At 37.5% G+C, this 22,027-nt stretch overlaps 1 protein-coding gene across 1 annotated transcript; it reads left to right on the forward strand.

Annotated features, from left to right (window-relative positions):
- Nucleotides 1–1,975: 1,975 nt before the first annotated feature.
- On the forward strand, nucleotides 1,976–2,790 carry LOC116180055. Its single transcript, XM_031499883.1, has 2 exons — nucleotides 1,976–2,044; nucleotides 2,092–2,790. Exons 1-2 carry the CDS (start codon nucleotides 1,976–1,978, stop codon nucleotides 2,443–2,445), a joined length of 423 nt encoding a protein of 140 aa, XP_031355743.1. The 3' UTR covers nucleotides 2,446–2,790.
- Nucleotides 2,791–22,027: the final 19,237 nt, after the last annotated feature.

The following is a 22,027-nucleotide window of genomic DNA, read 5'->3' on the forward strand; positions in this document are numbered from 1 at the left end:
AAACTGGTGAGGAAAAAATAGCAAATGAAAGAAGCAAAGTGTAAACTAGTAACTTTAAGCCGTAAAGCGTGAACTGTCAAAACAGTATAATTTATAATTATAGCACGGAGTGTACCCCGTCGTTTGGGAGGCCAGTTTGAAATTTAGCTCCAATATGGCGACCGGAACCAACGACCAATCAAAAACGAGATACCCTGTTGTCGCCACTGTTCTAAATTGAGTCACTTTAGCTTCGGGTAGTTACGATCGTGGACCACCCTGATTTCGAATCTCTAGATTAGTATTTGTCAGAGATTCAAGTAATGATTTACCCCTAGAGTTGACGTTAGTGCTCCCCCATGTAGTATGGTGAACATTTGATTCACGCCCTATAATGTCTTTTCCAGGGTGTTCTATCGGTTCTGCCATCAGTACATCAGGTTGACAGAATTTCATGGGAGATGTATTGATGCTACTACTTATTGAGCTTTACCCTGTATGTCATAACTTCACTGTATAGTCGCGGTATCACGGCCACACAGATGTGATAGCAGAAGAGCTTTCAGGTAGGAACATAAATACTTCATGGTCTAGGTTTTTCTTGCCGTGTATCAAAGAAAACGGTTCTTTTTTTTCTGCCCACTAGACCAGAAACCCCGTAATTTAACCACTCAGGGTTCTTGAATGTGGGGAAATGTCCTGCTTTACAGTGACGCGTCTGCCTAACAATCGTACAGTGTTGCAGATATATTTGGTATAAAATTCTCTTTTATAGTTATGTATGTAGGTAATAGCAACGCTGGAGCAAGCACAGAGTACAGCTCGCCTTGTCAGCCTGGGCGGTGATGCTTCTGTAGCTTCTTGCAGTTGCCCCTGTAGCAGCTGATGGTGTAGTTGTGGTGGTTGTACTCCCCACCTCAGGTTCAGCAAGTTTTAGCCTGGTCATTTTCCTCGAAGCCGAAAGCTATCAGGCGCCCTTGAGGTTGATCCTTCACGGCTGTGTGTGTAGTTGTGGTGGTTGAACTGAACCTAGGTGCTAATGTAACGCCATTTATCAGGTAGCTAAGATCACAATCAAAAATTAGCTCTTAAACATAATCTCATTAAAGATACTACAAATACACTCCACAGATAATACTTGAAAACAACACGCATAAATTAGATTGGGATAGGACACTACTCACGGTCGAAACTATTCACAATAACAGACCAGACATTACACTTATTGCTCACCGTAGGTAATTGTTTTTTTTATTGTCGTTTGAGCAATTTTGAAACAGTAAAATACTGCTCTTCAGTACGTGAGCAGTCGCTTTTCGGAGGCGTTAGTTACCGTTTGTCGTTTTTTGTATGTGCGTGTGCGGTTTTGGCGTCGAAAAAAATTGGGACACAAAGACAAAGCAATGATTTGAATTCAGTGTAAACTAAGAACCAACGAAGAAGACGAATAGACAGTATGTTGTCATTGAGTGTTGTGGAAGAATGAAGCCATGAGTTCGCATGTGTTGTTATATAAGCCATTACATTCATGTATTTATCAACGTATGCACTAACGTTACGTTAGTCAGCGAATCACTCACCCGCAAATGTACGGTGCGAGTAACTAAGACTCCATACTTAATTATTGGAACTTTTTATTAAGTTAACATAAAAGGACTCCTCCAATTTTGGAGGTGGTAAAAATTTTTAAGATCCTGTCTAAGCTTTTTGAAAGTGCTCTTTCCCCATCTCTTTATTTACATATAAGGTAAATTTTCAAATTTTGGTCTTTGGGAACGATGAATTGAAATGAAAAACAAAAGTATTGCAAAAAAGTGTAAACGCGCCATAAACTATTTAATTGTCTTGAATTGCAAAATAAAAGTACTCGGTGTTTATTTTCTCTGAACAATTAAAAGGTCATCACACAAAAAACCTCTCAATATTGAAATATGTTACGGTCCTTGAGTTACACTTGTATAAAAGCTGGCCTGAGAAAAACACAATAAGTTCTACAATGAATATTGCTAAGGTACTACTCACTATTTCTGCAGTGCTCGTTTTTGCCCGAGCTTTTGAGGCTGAGGTTAAAGCGCTTCAACGTTCCTCTTTAACTAATCTGTTCTTCCACAGGTGGAAACCAAGGTAATATATGACAGATGGAGAAACCGTATCGAACAGGAACATCCCGAGTGCGCGAAGACGTGGCCCATAACTGACGACGAGAGGGAAGGGTACTTCCGCCATGGCGAAGTGGCGGATACCCCTACTTTCAAGTGTTACGTTCATTGCGTTTTCAAGAGCTTTAATCTTGTCAACGAGGACGAAAGCGTTAACAGGGATGAGATCTATAAGATGTTTGAGAGGATGACCTATCAGATGGTGGACTTTTGTGGTGGTAGGGTTCTCGAGAAGACCCACAATTGCGAGAAGACCTTCGAGCTTGTCAATTGCCTATTGCATTACGAAAAGGTCTACACTCTTTAGCTGTGGTGCACAAGTAGAGTGAATAATAATCCAAAAATAGTGTCAAAATCAAAAATGTTACTGGTGGATGTAGGGTGACTTAAAGCAGCGATCTAAAAATAAACGTGAAACCGCACCCACAGACGGTTCGATATTAATCAAATTAGATCTTAAGTCCTAATGTTTGTTCAGAGCCCCAGTGACATGTAATTGGAATTTTAATTCTGTATGGTGTCTGGTTAAACAAATAAATATGGCTTCAATGCTTTAAGTCAAATAAATCCACATTCAAATTTTCAAATTCCAATATCTGTTGGCACTCTGTATTCACGGGTCCTAAATGTAAATATATTTACAAATCGGGTTGTTCTTAAGTTTTATTTCCTCTTCGGCTGTGTTCGAGACATAAGACTAAAATTAGAGTAAATTTAAATTCCTTGTGCAAATTTTGGAGCCCCGTCACACTGCAGGAGTGCAAATTGGAAAACTTATCTTTGAAAATTGATGCGCAGTAACGGTACGGTCACGACCCCACTGCCCAATCGGTACACTAAATAGCAGAGTGCAATACCAACGAAAAAATAATTTAAAAAAAATTCAGGTCGTTTACAAACAAACGTACAGTAGATGTTCGCCACATTCATTCGCATAAATACACTTCTTGATAGGACCCATTCAACTTTATTTATAAGGGAATCTGATGCAATGTATAATGGATCACTGTCAGGTGGTAAAAGAAAATTAATTGTAGTTCTGTAAACATAGAAAACAATTTCGAAAAAAAATTCAAAGAGCTGTAACTTTTGAACTAGTAGCTCAATCTTGGAACTGTTTGAAATTATGGATTCTACAGGCCACACTCTATAAGAAAATTTCTTTTCCGGGTCGATCTGAGACAATTTTTTCTTCGGGGCTCAAAAAAAGGCAGTGTATAACCTTCCTTTTTTAACAAAAATCAACTACACCAAAATTTCTCGGGAAAACACTTTTTTTATTAATTTGGGTGCGTAGAATCCAAATCAATTCGTACTTTTTCGATCAGACTTCTCAATCAAAAGTTATAGACTAGAAAAAAAATTTCGAAAAAAAATTCAAAGGGCTGTAACTTTTGAAATAGTAGCCCAATCTTGGAACTGTTTGAAATTATGGTTTCTACAGGCCACATTTTATAAGAACATTTTTTTCCGGATCGATCTGAGACAATTTTTTTTTCGTGGCTGAAAAAAAGGCAGTGTATAACCTTCCTGTTTTACCAAAAATCGACTGCACCAAAATTTCTCGGAAAAACACTTTTTCTTATTAATTTTGGTGCGTAGAATCCAAAACAATTCGTACTTTTTCGATGAAACTTCTCAATCAAAAGTTACTAGGTAGAAACCAATTTCGAAAAAAAATTCAAAGGGATGTAACTTCTGAACTAGTAGCCCAATCTTGAAACTGTGTGAAATTATGGATTCTAAAGACCACATTCCACATTCAGATACCAACAATCAAGGAACAAGAATGAAGTAGGTACCATGCAACAAGCAGCGAGGATCAAAGGCGAGGTATTCGGTGAGAGTAAGGAGCCAAATGCAAGGATAAAAGAATAGAAATCAATGATCCTTGTGAAAAGACGAAAGATCAAAAACTAAAGGAGACAAAATAAACGAGACGAATACGTGCAAGGAAGGGGGCGATGGATGGAACGGAAAATATTGGAAAGTGGCTAAAAGACCAGCTATAGCAATGAGGCCAAAAGCCATAAGGATACGAAAAATCAAAATCCAGACTCAGTGGCATTATTTATTTATTTAGTATCCCTCTCTTGTTCTGGACCCTCAACAGGCTTGCGCCCAATTAATTAGGCTGACCCGCGTAATTCTTTTTAGAGACGTATGGCGCAAAAAAGATAAAAGAAGAATGTAACGAAACGAAGGAGAAAAAGAAAACAAGAGAAAGAAAAATGGAAAATAGGTATAAGACGAGACGAATAGGTATTAGGCATGGAAGAACTAAACGAACTGGAAAGGTGGAAATGAAAATAATAAGAATAAAAGAAGAACAATGACACCAATAAACCATACATCGCAGTACGCAACCGTGCCCGACAGCAGAAAGTGAGAGAGCAGCGTTATAATCAAGGAATAGGGGGAGAGAAGCCAAAGAATACACAAGAATTAAAGACCAGAGAAAAGGGATTAGATAACCTAGATAACAACGAAATGAAGTTATCTTGCTGAACGCAGAAAACGCAAGTGGAATACAAACAGGAGGAAAGCAAAAACAGCAAGGACATTCAAGAGCCAATAGCACAGGAAATCTCAAAGTATTTTTAATAAAGAAAAGAGGAAGAGAATAGGAGGAAGAAGCAAGGAAACATTTAGAAGCCGAACTAGAACCATTACAAAAAAACAGCAAAATCTACCGATCACTGCCCACAACAAAGACAGAACAGAAAAAAAAACAGGAGAAAAACCAGAAAACATGGAGGAAATTAAAAACATGATGATAACCCTTAACAAGATTATGATGGAAATGAGAAATGACAGAAAAGAAATAACGGAAATGAAAGAAGAGTTTAAAAAGGAAATGCAGGAACCGAAGAGGCAAAATTAAGGGAAGGAAGTAAAATGGAAATGGAACAAAGAAAACGAGAACTAGAGGAGAGAATAAACAAACTAGAATGGAGACTGGAAAAAGAGGAAAGGATGAAGAAAACAAAATAACGTTATAATTAAAGGAGAAGGAGCAAATAATATTAAGGCAACCGACGCAATAAATTTTCTAAGAAATGAATTAAAAATAAATATTTCCACTACAGAAGCCCGTACAATACAAAATAGAGAACGAAAAATAGGGATTCTAACAAAATGTACAAACTGGGAGGAAAAAAATGGAATCAGCGGAACAGACAAGCCCTAAGAGATGAAAAGGTATATATCGATCACAACCTGACGTTTACAGAAAGAGAAGTGCAAAAGATCAGAGAAAGGTTGGAGGAAGAAAAAGGCAACACAACAAAAATGGGCTATATGAAGCTCATGATAAATGATACATCGTTTAAGTGAGTGAGTAAGACGAAAGAGATGGTAATTTAACGACAAAAAACTAAACAAGCATACACAATCGGGGACGAGAGGGAAGATCACACAAACAATATTAACAAAAGAACAAACAGGTGACAACAAACACAAACAAAAAAAGGAAAGAAAAGAAAAAAGAAAACATGACAAAAAAGGAATCATCAAATTGGATTCTGGAACGTGGCGGAAATCAGCAACAAGGATAAAGAATTTTGGGAGAATCTACGTGAAAGCTTATGATGTAATTGGCATGATAGAAGTATGGGTAGAGTAAAAATATTGGGAAAATTGGGAGAAAAAAATACCGAAAGACTTTGAATGGGAATATCAATACGCCAGAAGGGAAAACAAGAAAGGAAGAGCCAAAGGGGAATATTAACAGGTGTAAGAAAAACGATAAAAACTGAAAAAACGATGCGGCAACACGAAAAAAAGAAGAATTACAAAAAGAAGAAATAATAGAAATACAAAGCATCAAAAACAAAAATGAAGTGTGGAAATTTATAAACAAAGGGAGGAAAAATAAAGAAGGAATATCGGACGACATTAGAGAAGAAGAAGGGAATAACTACTTTATACAAAGTTTAAACGAACAGATAAGCTTCAGAGGGGAAAAAACAAAAAGAAGAAGTGAAAGGGAGGATAAAGAAATAGGGGAAGAAGAAATAGAAGCAGAAGTAGCAAAAATGAAAACAAAGCTCATGGACCAGACCAAATAACAAATGAAATGATAATACATGCGCTGGAAAACGTGAAACAGTAAATCACAAAAATTATTAACAGAGTATGGAGAAGAGGAGGATTTCCGGAAAGTTGGAATAAAGGAGAAATATGCCGAATATACAAAAAAGGAAACAAATATGACATCAACTATTGGGGAATCACACTCCTAAACTCAACCTAATGGACCTAATCAAAGTTGAAGTCAATAACAAACACAGACTATTTTTGGACGGAAAATGGAGTCAGGTAGGATATCCGCTAAGGGCAACCCTTTTCAACGTTTATGTGGCAGACCTGGAAGAAGCATTAAGAAAATGGCAAGCAGGAGGAATAAAAATTGGATGACAAAAGGACGACATGGTGCTCCTTGTAACAAAACAATCAGAAATGAAGAAAATGATCACAAAGTTAGAAAGATACGCAAGAAGAAAGACATTCATAATAAATACAAAAAATCAAAAAATAATGGATTTTTCCAAAAAGGGAGAAAGAAGAATAAGGACGAGACATCGTGTAAAATCGAAGGAAGAGAAATAGATCGAGCGGATACAAAACAAATACCTAAAATGGATCCTAGGACTGGCAAGAGTTACCCCAAACAGTGGACGGAAGGAAGAAGAAGATATTTCCAAAAGAACGGGTATGCAGAAGATGGGGCGGAAAGATTAAGGAGAGGAGTAAATATACCAATGATTATGAAGGAGAGAGACAAAGACAACCAATTACAATACCAAATCAATCGAATAGAAAGCAGCAGCTACAATACCACGTACAAAGGAATAAAAACATTACACTTGTCAAAATATCTACAGAAAAACAACAAAAATATAAAAACCATTGCAAGATTTAGATGCGGAAATGAAAATAGGACCGGGAAAAGATGGAAGGAAGAAAAGTGCAGGCTATGTAAGGAAGAAACAGAGACGATAGAACACGTGATATACAGATTCACAAAACCAAGACGAGCAAAGCAGTAAAGGAAATATTACAGGAAGATGGAAGAGGAATTTACTGGATGAGAAGGACGTTGCAGAGAAGAGAGGAAGCGAAAAAGTGGAATAAGAATAAACATTATATAGCTATTTCGGGTGTTGTACTACTTAGTATCATTATATACAGGGTGTCCCTAAAAGGTCTGTACAACGCGCTACCAGGGGTTCTTGGTATCAAAATAGGACGATTTAACCCAACTTACCTCTATCCAAAAGTGCCTCGGTAAGGCGCTATCTACCGCCAAAGATTAAAAAAAATCGTTGTTTTTATTTTATCGGAAAATGGTTTTGCCGATTAAAATGAAATTCGGGATGTGAATGTCTAATGTAAAAAGGGTCTTTGTAATATAATCGTTTTGATTGTAGTTGCTATGTAGGTGGTAAAATACTGACCATCCACATTTGAAGAGGTCTAAAACTTTTTAACTACTATTTTGACGGTTCTGAATTTTTAGACACTGATAGACAGTTTACTTGCAAGCATTTTTTGTCTCTTGATGAATATCGCTATCTGTGATGGTTTACGAAAAAAAAAAAAAAATTTAGGCATGATGAATGGCATGCACCATACAAGCGATTGTTCCTCAAAAAATCAGAAGATGGCTGTGAAACCTTAGAGTGGCGTAACGTTTGTTTGTTGTTTCTTAAACTTGAACAATTTACGTTTTGCTTGAAGACTTAAAATGCCATTGTTAAAATTGTAATATGGCCTTTCAATACAGTAACGCAGAGATAACTGATATGCTATTAGTGTTTGGATACTGCCGTGGAAATGGTCGCCAATGCGTTAGGGAGTATACTCACAGGTTTCCAAATCGTCATAGCCTATTTCTTGCTTGCACTTATGGTTTTTGAGGAACAATCGCATGTATGGTGCATGCCATTCATCATGCCTAAATTTTTTTTTTTTCGTAAACCATCACAGATAGCGATATTCATCAAGAGACAAAAAATGCTTGCAAGTAAACTGTCTATCAGTGTCTAAAAATTCAGAACTGTCAAAATAGTAGTTAAAAAGTTTTAGACCTCTTCAGATGTGGATGGTCAGTATTTTACCACCTACATAGCAACTACAATCAAAACGATGATATCACAAAGACCCTTTTTACATTAGACATTCACATCCCGAATTTCATTTTAATCGGCAAAACCATTTTCCGATAAAATAAAAATAACGATTTTTTTAAAAATCTTTGGCGGTAGATAGCGCCTTACCGAAGCACTTTTGGATAGAGGTAAGTTGGGTTAAATCGTCCTATTTTGATACCAAGAACCCATGGTAGCGCGTTGTACAGACCTTTTAGGGACACCCTGTATAATGTATATTAAGTCCCCGAAGCCGAAAGACTAGGGTTAATAAATAAAAAAATAATAATAGGCAACAACAAATTTGTTTGTATGGAATATTTTTGCTCGAAAAGAATCTGCTATCCCGTACTAAAATAAACTTGGAAAACTTTGGAAAACCTTCTAATGCACCTGTGTCCCACAAATCTGGATTAACTTCGAATAGCAAACTGTTCTGTATACTACACGTTTTATTTAGGTCAACTTCAAGACGATGTGCCGCAATGTTGTGTAAATTTCCCGCTGTCAATATTAAACCCTTAAACAAACATCGTATCGTTGCTCTTTACCGTCGAGATGCGCCGTTTTATTAACTGAAACAATTTATAAATCCATAAAACAAACTTGACGTCCAGGAAACTTTTCTAATGTGATTTAGTGAGATGCCACGAAAACGGAAACTTCGCTAACGGGGTAACGGTATCTGGAGGTAATGCAAAGCGAGTGCAGTTAACTCGCCATCCTCGAATTGTTTTTCTCCACCCGATAATGGTTTCGGGAAAACAGTGCGAGTTGTAGGTTTAAGTTTGCATTACCAACTCTGATCTATTTACATTTTCGTAATGTAACTCGCTTAATTGTATAAATTTAGTACGCTTCAGTAAATATATGCATAAAATTTAGACTAAACTCGGGGATTAAAGGCACTTTGAATTGTCTCTTCCCCATGTTCTTACATGCGTTTTCTCTATTTATTTCGGCGAGGGAGGACGGGGATAATATAAGCGGCTTCCCTCGAAGCCTGTTATTATTTTTCATTTCTTGCTTCACTTGTCGCGCGGCCCAGATTTCTTTGCTAATTAATGGAGATGTTGCCCCATTTGGAAACGCCGACTGCCATACGCAAATTTCGAAAAATACCGCAGAGATTATCTTGTAACTGTGGCGATTCAATTTTGAAAATTGTTTGTTATTAATGCGGCGTCGTTTGACAGTTTGGTATTTCTCACGTAAATACTATGCCATTAGCAGTCGCAGGAGAATTTAATAGCGGTTAATTCGCGTCACACAGAATGGTTAATCGTGGCCAGATCGTTAATAAAAATCAATCACTTCCTGTGATATGAAGAGAATTACAACACAATTCACAATGCTATAGAATGAAGCGCTTTCAGATAAGAAGCGAGTGGCCAATCGGATACGACTTAAAACGCCACAGTGTTTCTGGTTATAAAAAACTTACTGCGTATGAGGGGCTGACTTCCTGCTATACGCCTATTTATTTTTATCCCAATACATAACCCTCGGGTGGTAAAAACGTTGCCAAGCTTAGTTTGCATCGGGTCCGTTTCGGTTTTTTGATTCGGCGACTACGTTCGAAAAAATTGTGTGGGAAAGAGAGATTCTTCGCTGTACGTTTAATATGAACCTATGTACATTGAGCGCGCCATTTTGGATCACGAATCCGTATAATCGAGGAATACGGAAGATCTAACCGGGGAGGCGGTTCCAGATAGCCGTCGCCAAGGAGCTGAGGCCTGTTTCTGTGAGAGACCACATACTCGGTGTTTCATCTGCTGACAGGGCTCTGAGCGCCATCTGACTGTCACTCCATATGGTATATATGCTTATTACGGTAACCTCTACAGAGGTTCTCCTGTGTTCCGTTAGGGACCCGTCTGTAAACCACACGAGCCCCTCAGGATTGAGGAACGCGTAATGTGAGTTTAGCCACAGCTTCCTGTCATGGAAAGTGACATTATTACTCTTACATCTTAGTAAGACAGTCTGGACACTGTCATAAGACTGACTGCATCAAAATCGCAAGCAAAAAGCGCCTACCAACGTTCAAAGTCTGGTGCACCTATTTAAAATATTCTTCCCTTCTTTCAAATTTCCGATCCTAGCTACTTCTTTATCATTTTTTCTCACACACTTACACCTCTGTTTCTTCGCCGAACACATACTTATCTCCAAATTGATTAGCTTTTACGGAGCGATAACGAACTCCTTATCGCATGACCTGATTTAAATGAGATAATCTTTTAAGAAATACTTAACGCAATTACTTCCAGATGTCCCTAACATTTCTTAATCGTAATCTACTGAGCAAATAAAAATCATACTACAAGGCGATTATTTTAAACAAAACTAACAACTAATAATTCCAATACAAACAAAGTTGGTCTCGAATTAAAATAATATGATCGAAATTGTGCGACAGGGGAGTACTTAGATCGTTCAAGGTCTCTCGTCACCAAGGAAAGTAAGTCAGGGTGAATTCACGCATCTCCCGCTGATAGCGACCTTGGAAAGTAGGTTAAGGTAAAGGCGAAAAATCTCTCTCCCATGGAGGTCAATGACTCCTTCAAGATCATGAAAAGTCAATGACCCCATGTTGGTTATCACATTTAATTCTCAATTGCATTGCACGCAAATCGAACCCAAACTTGAACTCGAATACGGGCACAAACGTTCTAGTTCACGTTTGCGTCCTTACTTAACCAAATGGCGAGAGACTTTTAACGCTCTAAGTACGCCCCTGTTATTCTACATGTGTCCAATCTAAATTGGCGACCACATTTAACCTACGTAATACACGCCTCCGCTTACCGGTTCAAGACGTAAAAATTAGCTCACTTATAGAAGGACCGGGGTGATCAAATCTACGTATGCTGAGGGGTATTCGAAACCCCCAGACCCTCTGGTGCTACTTTTTTCCACTAGAGTGCTTAGACTATGATAATTAGTTGTAGAAAGGGCAGACGAATTCCTTTTTCCTGTTGAGCTGGTTAACATTAAACGTTTTTGGGGAAAAATGTAGCACCGGGGGATCTGGGTGATATGGAATACTTCCCAGCAATACTGCGCAGCAGTACCTTCAGCCAACGAACGCTCAATATTTCCCTTAACAACCCCAAACCCCCTGCTTCCAATTTTTCCCGCAAGAGCGCTTCTCAACTGTTTTGTAACCGGCGACAACACGTCCCTATTTCGAAACTTATTTTTTAGCGATAAGAAAACTTTTTATCTATGACCGGAGAAAAACATGAGATAAACTTTTACGAATACTAACCAAATCTAGAACCAAATAGTTTTTGGATGTTTAGATCTAGTATTCCAATACGTAACAAATTTACAATTACCATAACAAAACAAACAAAACGATTATTTAAACAAAGTCAGACATCATTAGTTCTGATACAAAGCATTGACCTGGAAACCAAATAATATAATCGACATTGCGCTTCATCTCCAATACAAACCACATTCAACGTTAACAATAATTATTGAAATTCGTATACAGGGTGCTCCATCATTACTTCAGTTTTCGAAGCCCAATAAAACGTCCGCCCGACGTATTTTACACAAGAGTATAAAGGGCTCAACCAATCCAAAGAAAACTAGAAGGCACTGAAAAAATCCAGATATACGCGAGATGTAGAACGTTTCGATTTTTAAAAAATCCGAATCCTCAGGACTCAAAGCACCTATTCAGAGGGTAATTTGGAGGTCCAAACAGGGTTAAGACATTAAGGGAACGGGTCTGACCCTAAGGTTTAGGACATAGTTGAAAGGTTACCGTACTTTCAAAAACTCAAAACTCGACAAAAGGCCTAAATTTATAATGTGGCTTGAGATAGCAAGGATTCAAAAAATCTACAAGACCTTAAGGATACTATGGTTAGAAAGGCTCTAAAAGCTCTAAATACACACAAATCTTCAAACATTCCAACGACTCCAAATACTCAAAAGGTTGTAAGAACTGTAAACACCCGAAGGGATCTGAAGATTCTTTAAACTGTGATGTTCTGTCAAGGTTTAAGTGGTAGAACAGGATACGAAGATTTCTCTTTGTATGTCTGAACTTCGCCTTGTGATTCTTTTGTCTTTTTTGTTTTCGAATTTTTTTCAATGTCATTATTACGTCTATAGGAGAAGAATAAAGAGTATTATTATTATTATTATTATTATGGTCGGTGTTTCTTGTGAGAACTCAGATCTAGCCTCGTTAACTACTCGCACGGATTAAAATTATTATTATTATTATTACAAGATCAGAGGCAAAAGAATACAAATTCTCCAAAAACCATCATCGCTTGACCCTCCTTCCCTACAGCTGATCTAACCCTGCCTCGTCCTCTTACTACTTCTAAATTTTGATTTTCTTGCTTTTCTGGCAACTCCTGATCATATTGTTTTCCTTTTATGTGTCCTCGGCTACATTACTAATCCCACTAGGTCCGCTTGCTCTCTTTGCTTCTAGTGCAACTCTTGATCTTGTCCCATTACCTTCTTTTTCTTTCTGATTGTATTCTTTCCGCTCTTATTCAACAATTCGCTCCTTCTGCACTCTTCTCTGCAGTCTCTACACCCGCTAATCTGGCACGAATCCTTGCTTTTCTGGTCATTTCCACATTTCGCTGCTGTTAATTCTTCTCGTTTTTTTAACATTGCTCTAGTCACTTTTGTTACCATCGATAATTTTGCTGCGTTTGCTACTTTTGATACTGTGAACACGTGCTACCCTTTTTTGTGTTTGCTTCCGAAAAGTCCGAGTGAGTAGAGAAATCAGAAAATATCGGTACAAAATTCACAGAAGATTAGACTTAGAAAAAACCCTTGCAGATATAGTCGGTCCACATCACTTCAATGTCTAGAAGGTATGGAAGGTTCAGGTGATCTAGATTCTGGAAGATCATGTCCATATGATCTGGATGTACTCAATTTGCAGGGTTTGGGGTACCTAGAGGATTTGAATGATCGAAGATGGTCCAAAAGGTAAATGAATCTAGGATATCGAATATATTTAAACTATTCAGCACATACAAAATATGTAAATGTAAACGATCTCAAGGATCCAGAGGATCTAGAATATCCAGAAGTTACTGGAAACCCAGAAGGTCGAGAAAATCCCTCTTTACCATTCTCTATAGCAGAATAACTTTTTTCAAATATTATACATGGTGTAACAGATAAGTATGAGAAAATAAGTAAATGAACGAAATATCTTTATCATATTAATGTAAGGTTTGATTTCCTATTTAATAATTTGGACGACCTTCCGGGAGTTTACCATTTTTACTCACAGTGAACAACAAGCTTTGGTTCGGGTTGATTCTAAATTTAGTCGAATAATAATTTCTGCGAAATACGTCAACCATCCGTAATTATTATGCAGAAATATTGGAAAGCAGGAATGTAACCTAATCTGTAACGAATTGAATAGAGCATCGCCTGTTCCATGGAACATATTTTTATAAATCCAGCTACAGCTTGTTTCTAGCTTTTCGAGATTTTTAAAGAGCGTACGCCCGAAGCCTGAGCTGAGAATGTACAGATGTCATCAACGTTTACCGCAAAAGCCTCACAAAGGAGATTCTATTTACTTAGCAAAGAATAATATCTAAAATGGTGTAATGCGTACCGAATATAATGTAAGTAAGGGCGAATGGCGGCCGGGCTCGATTGAAAATGGATTTAGACACTTCTTTTATTCGTAACTACAATCGGGGAGGCTTACTTCTGTTTACTTATAAAGAAGTCACTATTTGGCAATCGTGGGTAAGCGTGAAATTTAACGCGATCGCTTTATCCTTACATAATCCGGTAATCTGCCTATGAGAGCGTGTAACAGAGTTAGCGTTCCGAGCATTCTGACAAACGAAAAAAAAACGTGGTGTGTGATTTGCTTATGAATCCAGAAAATTAATTAAAATTCCATCGGAGCGAGAACGAAATGAAAAACCTACATTTCGGTTTTCAAAATAAACTCGTCGTTTCATCATCGGCCTAAATAAACATTTCTGCGAAGCAGTTATCAATGCTTACCCTCTACCATTCATTAGGCGGATTCTGGATAAGTACTTTGCCCTCGACTTTGACCTTTTGATGATTTTAATTTCTCCATCGTGTATTGGGTTCTTTGAATTCCTTGAGTATCGTGAGCTTCTACTTTGGAATACAGTTGGATCTATCAATTTCCATTCTTTCTGATTACTTTTGATCTTATGGTTCTTGGACCGCGTCTTTAAAAGTATAGTTCTAATTACTGTCTCAGCATAAAAATTCCAACCTTAAAGTAAACGATCCGTACCCGATACAAATAAAAAAATATACTTTACCTTAATCATACAGTATCTAAAACTACCCTTTGAGTCGTGCAACCTAGGCGAACCGAATCGCCCTCTATTTAGTATTTGTGGAATGGAACCAATCATTGCGAACGCACTTGGATGCTTTTGACTCCTACATTGTAAGTCCTGTTTAGATCTGTAATGCAGAGTAGGTGGTCTTGGGACCGGATCCCCAATACCGTACTGAGATTATGTTCCCAAATCACGCGAAACTTTTAACAGTGGACAGATTCATTATTAAAAGAAAATTTTGCAACGAAAGCTGTGTGACATCCCGCGACAGATATCCGGAATTGGTTCGTTGTGTTAAAATTTAATTTCTGAACCATGGAAAAGTCGAACCTCATTGAAGTTTACGCGAGAATGGGTTGTCACTCAAAGATTACGCTTTCGATACCTTGCCAGTGATGAGAAAAATTACGTTTTATAGTTTTCCGCGCTTTGTTAAAGCTCCCTATTCAATAAAAGTACAAACGGCGACACTGTTGCAGCGCTTAATCATATATAAAGTTGGTAACAAGTTGCGATTTGTAAATAAAACAGTTTTAAGTGCCTACTTTTTTATAGACAATTAAATCAGTATGTCGGATGCGATCCAGACGTAGAGAGATATCATAAAATCTTCGACTGCCTTGTTACTTCGATGTCACAAATCAATACGGCTCGGCGCTTTACACACAAACTTTACTGTTTCACTTAATTTAACGTCGAAATAAAATCGTGCCACTAATCAACACAAATGCTAATTTTCTATCAGAGTTTAAAGCGGGCACCACTCATCACTGCGCTTTAGAAATTATTTCATCTAATAAGTTATGCTTTAAGTCGGCTCTTAGCGATAGTCTCTTTTTATTTCTTGCAGGATTTAACCTTCCTAAACCCACTGAAGGTTTCGAAAGTTCTGAATATTCCCTAGTTTCGGGAACTTTTGATTTGGATTTCCTGGATCTCTCGCTTGGCTTGGATCTCTGGGTAGTATGGATTCTTTGGATATTTCTTCAAGATCTAATGTGTACATATTTCTGTCGGGTTTCTAAACGACGCGCATTTTTCTGATTCCCCAGTGCTTATACGTAACAAAGAACAAATCAACCAAGGAAGATCTAAAAATGGTGAAAATGTGGAAAATTACTAAGAGAATTCTATTCAAGTGGCTAGGTAACGCTCCGCAAGCAAAACTACCGCAGCAGTTTTTAAAGGGGGAACAGAAGCGCTCATTGCACGGTATGCACAAATCCAGAACACCAATCCCATTCAATCCCAGTTAATCCTACTGTAGCGTAACTCAATAAAGTGACAGCCAACATTTTTCAGACAGACATAAAAGACACTAACTCTTCTTGTAATGTCCTACTTCGTAATTGTACGCCAATCGATACACTTTTCCCGAAAAAATTTGCATTTAAATGCGAGGTTTCCTAATAAAACGATTTGAAAAAAAAACGAAAGAAAATAAGTTAATAAATTCTAAGGCACTTCGAAGAAATTAGGGCGATAATTTATATTCAATATTAGGGAAATGGCAGCTGTCGCGCCAGCATTAGATTATATTTCTCAAGTCGTCGCGAGCGGTACCTTCGATATGGAATTTGCGAATTTGTTTCGTTCACGTAAAATCAATGCACTATTATTGCGAAGCGCGATATGCATCTGATTAACATCTATTGAAGCTTGCTCTGACAAGCAAATGATGTACTCGGTAGGCGTACTTTAACAGAAAGAGCTTTTGGTTATTTGTCAGATTGAACTATACCAATAAAAACCCATAAATCTCGAAATTCGGGAGTTATCTAGTCATAACAAACCTCTATGGTGCAGTGATGGTGACGGCTGTGTATACTCTAACAACATTAACTTCACGCCATCTCAAAGAATGTTGTTTGAAAAGTATGTATACATAATTTTTTAGAAACTCTAACAATGCCTCCTAAATTATAATTGTATTAGATGACTTCATCTAAAGCGCATGGCCCGAATTACTTCAATTGGCCACGTTAAAGAGCAATCAGGGGGCGACGGTAGATGCAAAACGATTCGATTGCTTTGGGCGTTTAGAGGACGAGTTCGATCGTTCACCGAAAAATAAACGCGTTTGTCTTTCGTCTAGACTAACAGCGTAAGCAGTCGAAAAAATTAACCTTGACTTTCGCATGGCACAATGTCAGCTAATGTGTATAAAAAAGGAAATACACGTTAAGGGTCCTTATTTTAAAACTTCAAAACTTGATCAGGTGCAGAATGTAATTCGCGAACTCTAGAATTAAGTTTTGAGAAATTTCATAAATTTTAAACTTCGGTACCTCGAACCTAGCACGTCGCCCTTTCCATTCTCAAAATTGGGATTTTTAGATGCTACGATACTAATATAACAGAAAATGTACCACAAATGAACATAAAAATAGAATCCCATTTAGAAATTAATAATCCATAAAGGCATTACGCGAAGATTTATATATGTCTAACGCGCACAACTCTAAAAATAATCATGGAAACATAGAATTACAAAATGAATAGCAACATGTCCTTTCCCTACATCTTCTTCGCATGTGCCTTTTTCCTTCTCCTCGGCCAGTGTAAGTACATCCAGGTATATTTTATTGAATTCCCCAATTATGTGTTATGGGCGTTATGGCTAGTAAAATAAAAATATAATTACGACTTGGTTACAGCGAAAGCCAGTGCGCTCACACGTTATATCAAGGAGTCGCTAAAAATAAAAGTATCACCTTTGAACTCTGGTCGTAACGGCCCTCTGAATTCAGAAGGGCGCCTTTCTGTCTTATCTGTAACAGATAAACACAAAAGCACAAAAGGGATAATGAATAGCCCGGCACATAAACATTGCGATAGCACTGTCTAACGTTTGACACTCGAGTACTCGAATACTACAAACCGTAATTAAGTTTCAATGGAAAGCAACTCGTTAAACGAGGTAAATGGCCTACACGAACTTACACAAGAAATACACATAATTATGGTATAAGAATGTCGAAATAAGATATATATTTGGAATTTAAATAAAAACACGCTTCATATCTAAATGAAGAATGAAGTATTTGTTCGGGAAAATGAAGAAGAGAACATAAAGATACAAGAGGCACCAATAAACCTGAAGAAAAAAAATCGGAGAACTAGGAAAAGCAGGGAAGGAGGTACTTAAAGAAATGTTTAAATAAAGCCTGGAGCAAGAGATAAATTTCAGATGACTGTAACGTAAGAATAACAATCGGCCGCTTAGTCGAAAATGAGAGTTTTGCGCATGCGCAATTCTGCCCGAAAGCTTTTCAGCCCTTCCTTTATTGTCTAAAAATATTTATACCAGATTTGGTACAGCAGTTGTAATGTCCCTAGGGGGGTCTATCAAGCCGACACGGAAAACGTCGACTTACCCTATACTTACGGTTGCCAACTCTGGCAAAAACTACAAGCAGAGCCACCTACCTTTCAAATCGAAACGATGGTAGTCTCGCGGCACCTTTGAATTTGGATGACAGTCGGCTCGATATGGGATAGCACGAATGGACTCCTACGTTGTGTAATCGGTTCTTTTATGTGTTGGGACGTGGGACATAATCGCGAAGGGAATTAAATAAAAGACAGAACTTTTGTGCGTATGAAATGACAAGATCAAATAAATATATTAACGCACACACAAGACCATGCCAGGGAAACCTTCTACGGGACTAAAACCCTGGCACAGGCCACACAAATACATGAAATAAATCACCTACAGCAATAAAATTCAAGAGAAAATACACATAAATAAAACATCTCAAATTGTATGACAAAAATCAGATAATCAAATCAAATGCAATTAAACAAGTTCATAAAAACAAAATTCACAAGACATCATAAATGCAGTGGAAAACATGATAAATCAATTCAGTACAAAAACACATCAAAATACCTGTACGATCAATAGAAATAACACAACTCGTCAAATAAACAAATTGCATGTACATAGGTAACATGTAAATGGTGTGGCTCTATTCCATCCTTCAGTTAACATAATTTAACACGAAAAGTACATGTGAGAATGCCATTGGTCAATAGCAAGTATTCATGTGAAAATCGCTTATCGCTCAAGCAGAACATATTTTAAATAGAGGAAATGTAAATGAGAGGGCCCCCACTCGTATTGCTAAGATGTTAAGAACTACAATCCGCACGAGACGAGTAAGCAACAGATACAGCGAAAGATCTAACTGCATTAGGTACCTACTCCACGGAGACAGAAATACCCACTCGCACACACAAACATCGAAACATCAAATAAAAGAGCCCCCCGTCGTATAGCTAATGCGCCACGAATAAGAAAGTAACAGATACAGCGAACAATCAAACTGTATTAGGTGCTTCCCTCACGGAATAGTTACGGGTCAATCGAACAGAGCAACATCACACCGATAATCAACTCCTCATGAATAACAGAAGTAAATTACTTAATTAAACAAAATAATGGCATAATCATCTGTACAATATGACACAAACATGATTCATCTAACGGTACACGAAACAAAGGCATGGAGTACGCCATGATTCAGATATCGTAGTTTATGCAAAATCAGCAAAATGTAAATATCACATTGTGGCAAGAAATTCAATGATTAAATATGTAGTGCAAGAAAGAATAAAATGGTTACTACCTGTAAATACATCTTCAAAACACCACCACCAAAAATAATCAAGAATAATAAAAAAAAAAACCGGGAAAGCGTGTATCTTCCGTCGACCTCGTCGCCATCTTCTCCATTCTCCTCGCTTCGTTACGAAAATCCCCTAGTATTCGGCATCTGCGCAAAACGGTCGTTGGTTATACATATACAGAGCATATTATATTTTTGTTTCAGATGTAAATGTGTGTTGCCTAACCATCAGGGTGGATTATCACACAGTTTATCCGGAAATGAGAGTACAGACAGACAGATCGATTGTTCGATTCGGATTCCTGGTGTTCCACAATGTGTATTTTTGTCAAAAACCTAGAAAATGCTTTTACTAGGTTGAGTATCAAAAAGTAAATTTATTTTGGCCTTGATGACGAAACTAAGAAGTGACCTTGTTTTATGGTGCAAAGTCGTAGCCTGGAATTTCGTGGTGATGCATCAAAGGCATTGTTTTGTGGTGCGTCATGTTGTAGGATTTCCCCGGTGAAAGATTCGGTCACGGTCTCGACCGTTATGAGTCATTCCGTATGTTTTAAAAAAACTGGTTTTTGGTAAACAATTTTCGAGTTTAATTTTATGCAGTTTGGCATATCAACATATCATACAAATGAACGATGAAGAATGATAATTAATAGAGACACAGAAAGAATTTAGATTTAATTATTAGAGGCTGGATGATGATTTAACTTAATTCTAAAAATTAGAATTTGACCTTATTATTTCCGCCACGCGAAATAAACGGAACCGCAGAGAGAGATATGCTCTATTGCAAAGCTGCACTGTTTTTAAAAATGACAAGCCATGTGCTAAGGATAAGCTCCAAGAAGTATTTTTGAACATCTCTGTGTCCCTCAAATAAATATTAAAGATTTTCATTTTACGAAGACATTAAAAATAAGTTTCGGAACTTGTAAAAATGTTCCAGTTTAATTTTATCGCATAAGGGAAATTAGCCCAAAGATCAAATTTGGAGGACAGCCAACTCGCCAAACTTAAAGGTATAAAATGTTGCAGAAAAAGTACTTTTCGGCCACCTTCCAAATCTGCAATAATATAATTATGGGGTGGTCCATTAAAAAAAGTAGGTTATATGCCACTGAAATACAGCACTCCACTCGTGATCTGGTGACTGTAATTGTCGACGTAATTTTCCTCCAAGAAGTTAAGAAGTTCAAAAGGGAATTAGATCAAGGTAACTTTAATAAGGTGAGGTATCCGTGGATGCATTAAGAGAAAGTTAACCTTGCCGTAAACAGTCAACGTTTAAATAAAATGTTTAGGCATTCCCCCCTCCCCCACTTATTAACTTCCCCAACAGGGACCCGGGCCCAAATGAAATATCGGTTCCGGTTCTGTTTATATTTAGGCGAAAATATTTAGAACCGTTCCGGTTCATTTTCGGTTAAAAAAAAATAACGGTTCGGTTTTGCGCTTTTTTTTTCGGTCCATAACGGTTCTTTTCGGTTCTAATCTTTTATTAAGTATGATGACATTCAAAAAATTTCATTATTTATTATTATTAATTTTTATGAAATTATTAACATGATTTGTTAATTCAGGTGTGAAAATAAGAGAAGCTTCAAAAATGACTTTATAACAAGAACATATGAGAGAAAGTTCCTGTTTGATGCAATGGTGAGAGGAGTGTTTTTGTACGGAACGGAGATGTGGGGGTGGAAGGCATGGGATCAACTTGAAGAAGGTATTATAAGTGGGTATTGGGGCTAACCGGAAGGACACCGAATTATATATTAGAGGTGAAACAAAAATAAAGAAAATAAAGATAGCATCGGGACGCAGGGCGGTAATTTCGAGGGAAGGAATGTGGAAAGAAAAAAAATTCTTTGGTGGAGATGGAGCGAACGGACTGAGGTCGAAAGGATGGCTGGATGGAGATGAGTTTACAAAAAGGGACAAGTACAGCAACAGAGGGTGAAGGTGGAGAGGTCACGAGCATAAACTAGATACAATGAACGAGCTCCTGGGTATGGCTATAGCATGTGCAAAACCAAATGTTAAACCTGATGTTAGTTTTGCCTTTATTTAAAGTGTATATGTATGAAATTTCATTTAATTGCTTCCATAAATAAGAAAGTTGGCACTGCGCATGCGCAAAGCCAAATTTTGAAACTGGCGTTAAATTTGCTTTTATTCCAAGATGTATCAAATTTCATTTAAATACGTTCATAAATAAGAAAGTTTGCAATTCGGTCTGTAAATGGTCGAGACGCGCAAAGGGCACTCTGAATGCTGATCGATTAGGCTCAACTTTTGGAATTGTGTTTTATATGGCATATTGAATTTCATGCAATTCGGTTCATAACTAACGGAAATGTCAAAAGGGCCTACTTTATTTTTTGGGCTACATTGCCAATTCACGAACTCCGATCTACAAATTTAATAAAAAATCCACCTACAAAATTTCAACGTAATCGGTCCATTCGTTTGAGTCATCGTGCTAACGGACGGACGGACGGACAGACACCGCAAAATTATAAACTCGCTAGGAGCTTGTTAATAAGGAAGTGATTGCTGAAATACTTATGGAGAGGAAAACATTCAGATAATGGTGAGGTTTAGCGGCGGAAATGACGAGAGAAGGAAGAAGTGGAGAAAAGAAGAAGAAAGAAAATGTAGAATCTGTGAAGAGGAATAGGGGGACATAGAGCCTATGCTATGCGAATGCACGGAATTGGAAAGGGAAAGGGGAAGCGAGTGAGAAGTACTGGAGA

The sequence above is a fragment of the Photinus pyralis genome, unplaced genomic scaffold, assembly GCF_008802855.1.
Source record: "Photinus pyralis isolate 1611_PpyrPB1 unplaced genomic scaffold, Ppyr1.3 Ppyr1.4_LG9, whole genome shotgun sequence".
NCBI classification, from domain to species: Eukaryota; Metazoa; Arthropoda; class Insecta; order Coleoptera; family Lampyridae; genus Photinus; species Photinus pyralis.

Bases quoted from the DNA above. Each gene is read 5' to 3' on its own strand.
- LOC116180055 (XM_031499883.1), top strand. From the start codon at position 1,976: ATGAATATTGCTAAGGTACTACTCACTATTTCTGCAGTGCTCGTTTTT. The intron at 2,045-2,091 runs GTTAAAGCGCTT...GTTCTTCCACAG, and splicing joins CCCGAGCTTTTGAGGCTGAG to GTGGAAACCAAGGTAATATA.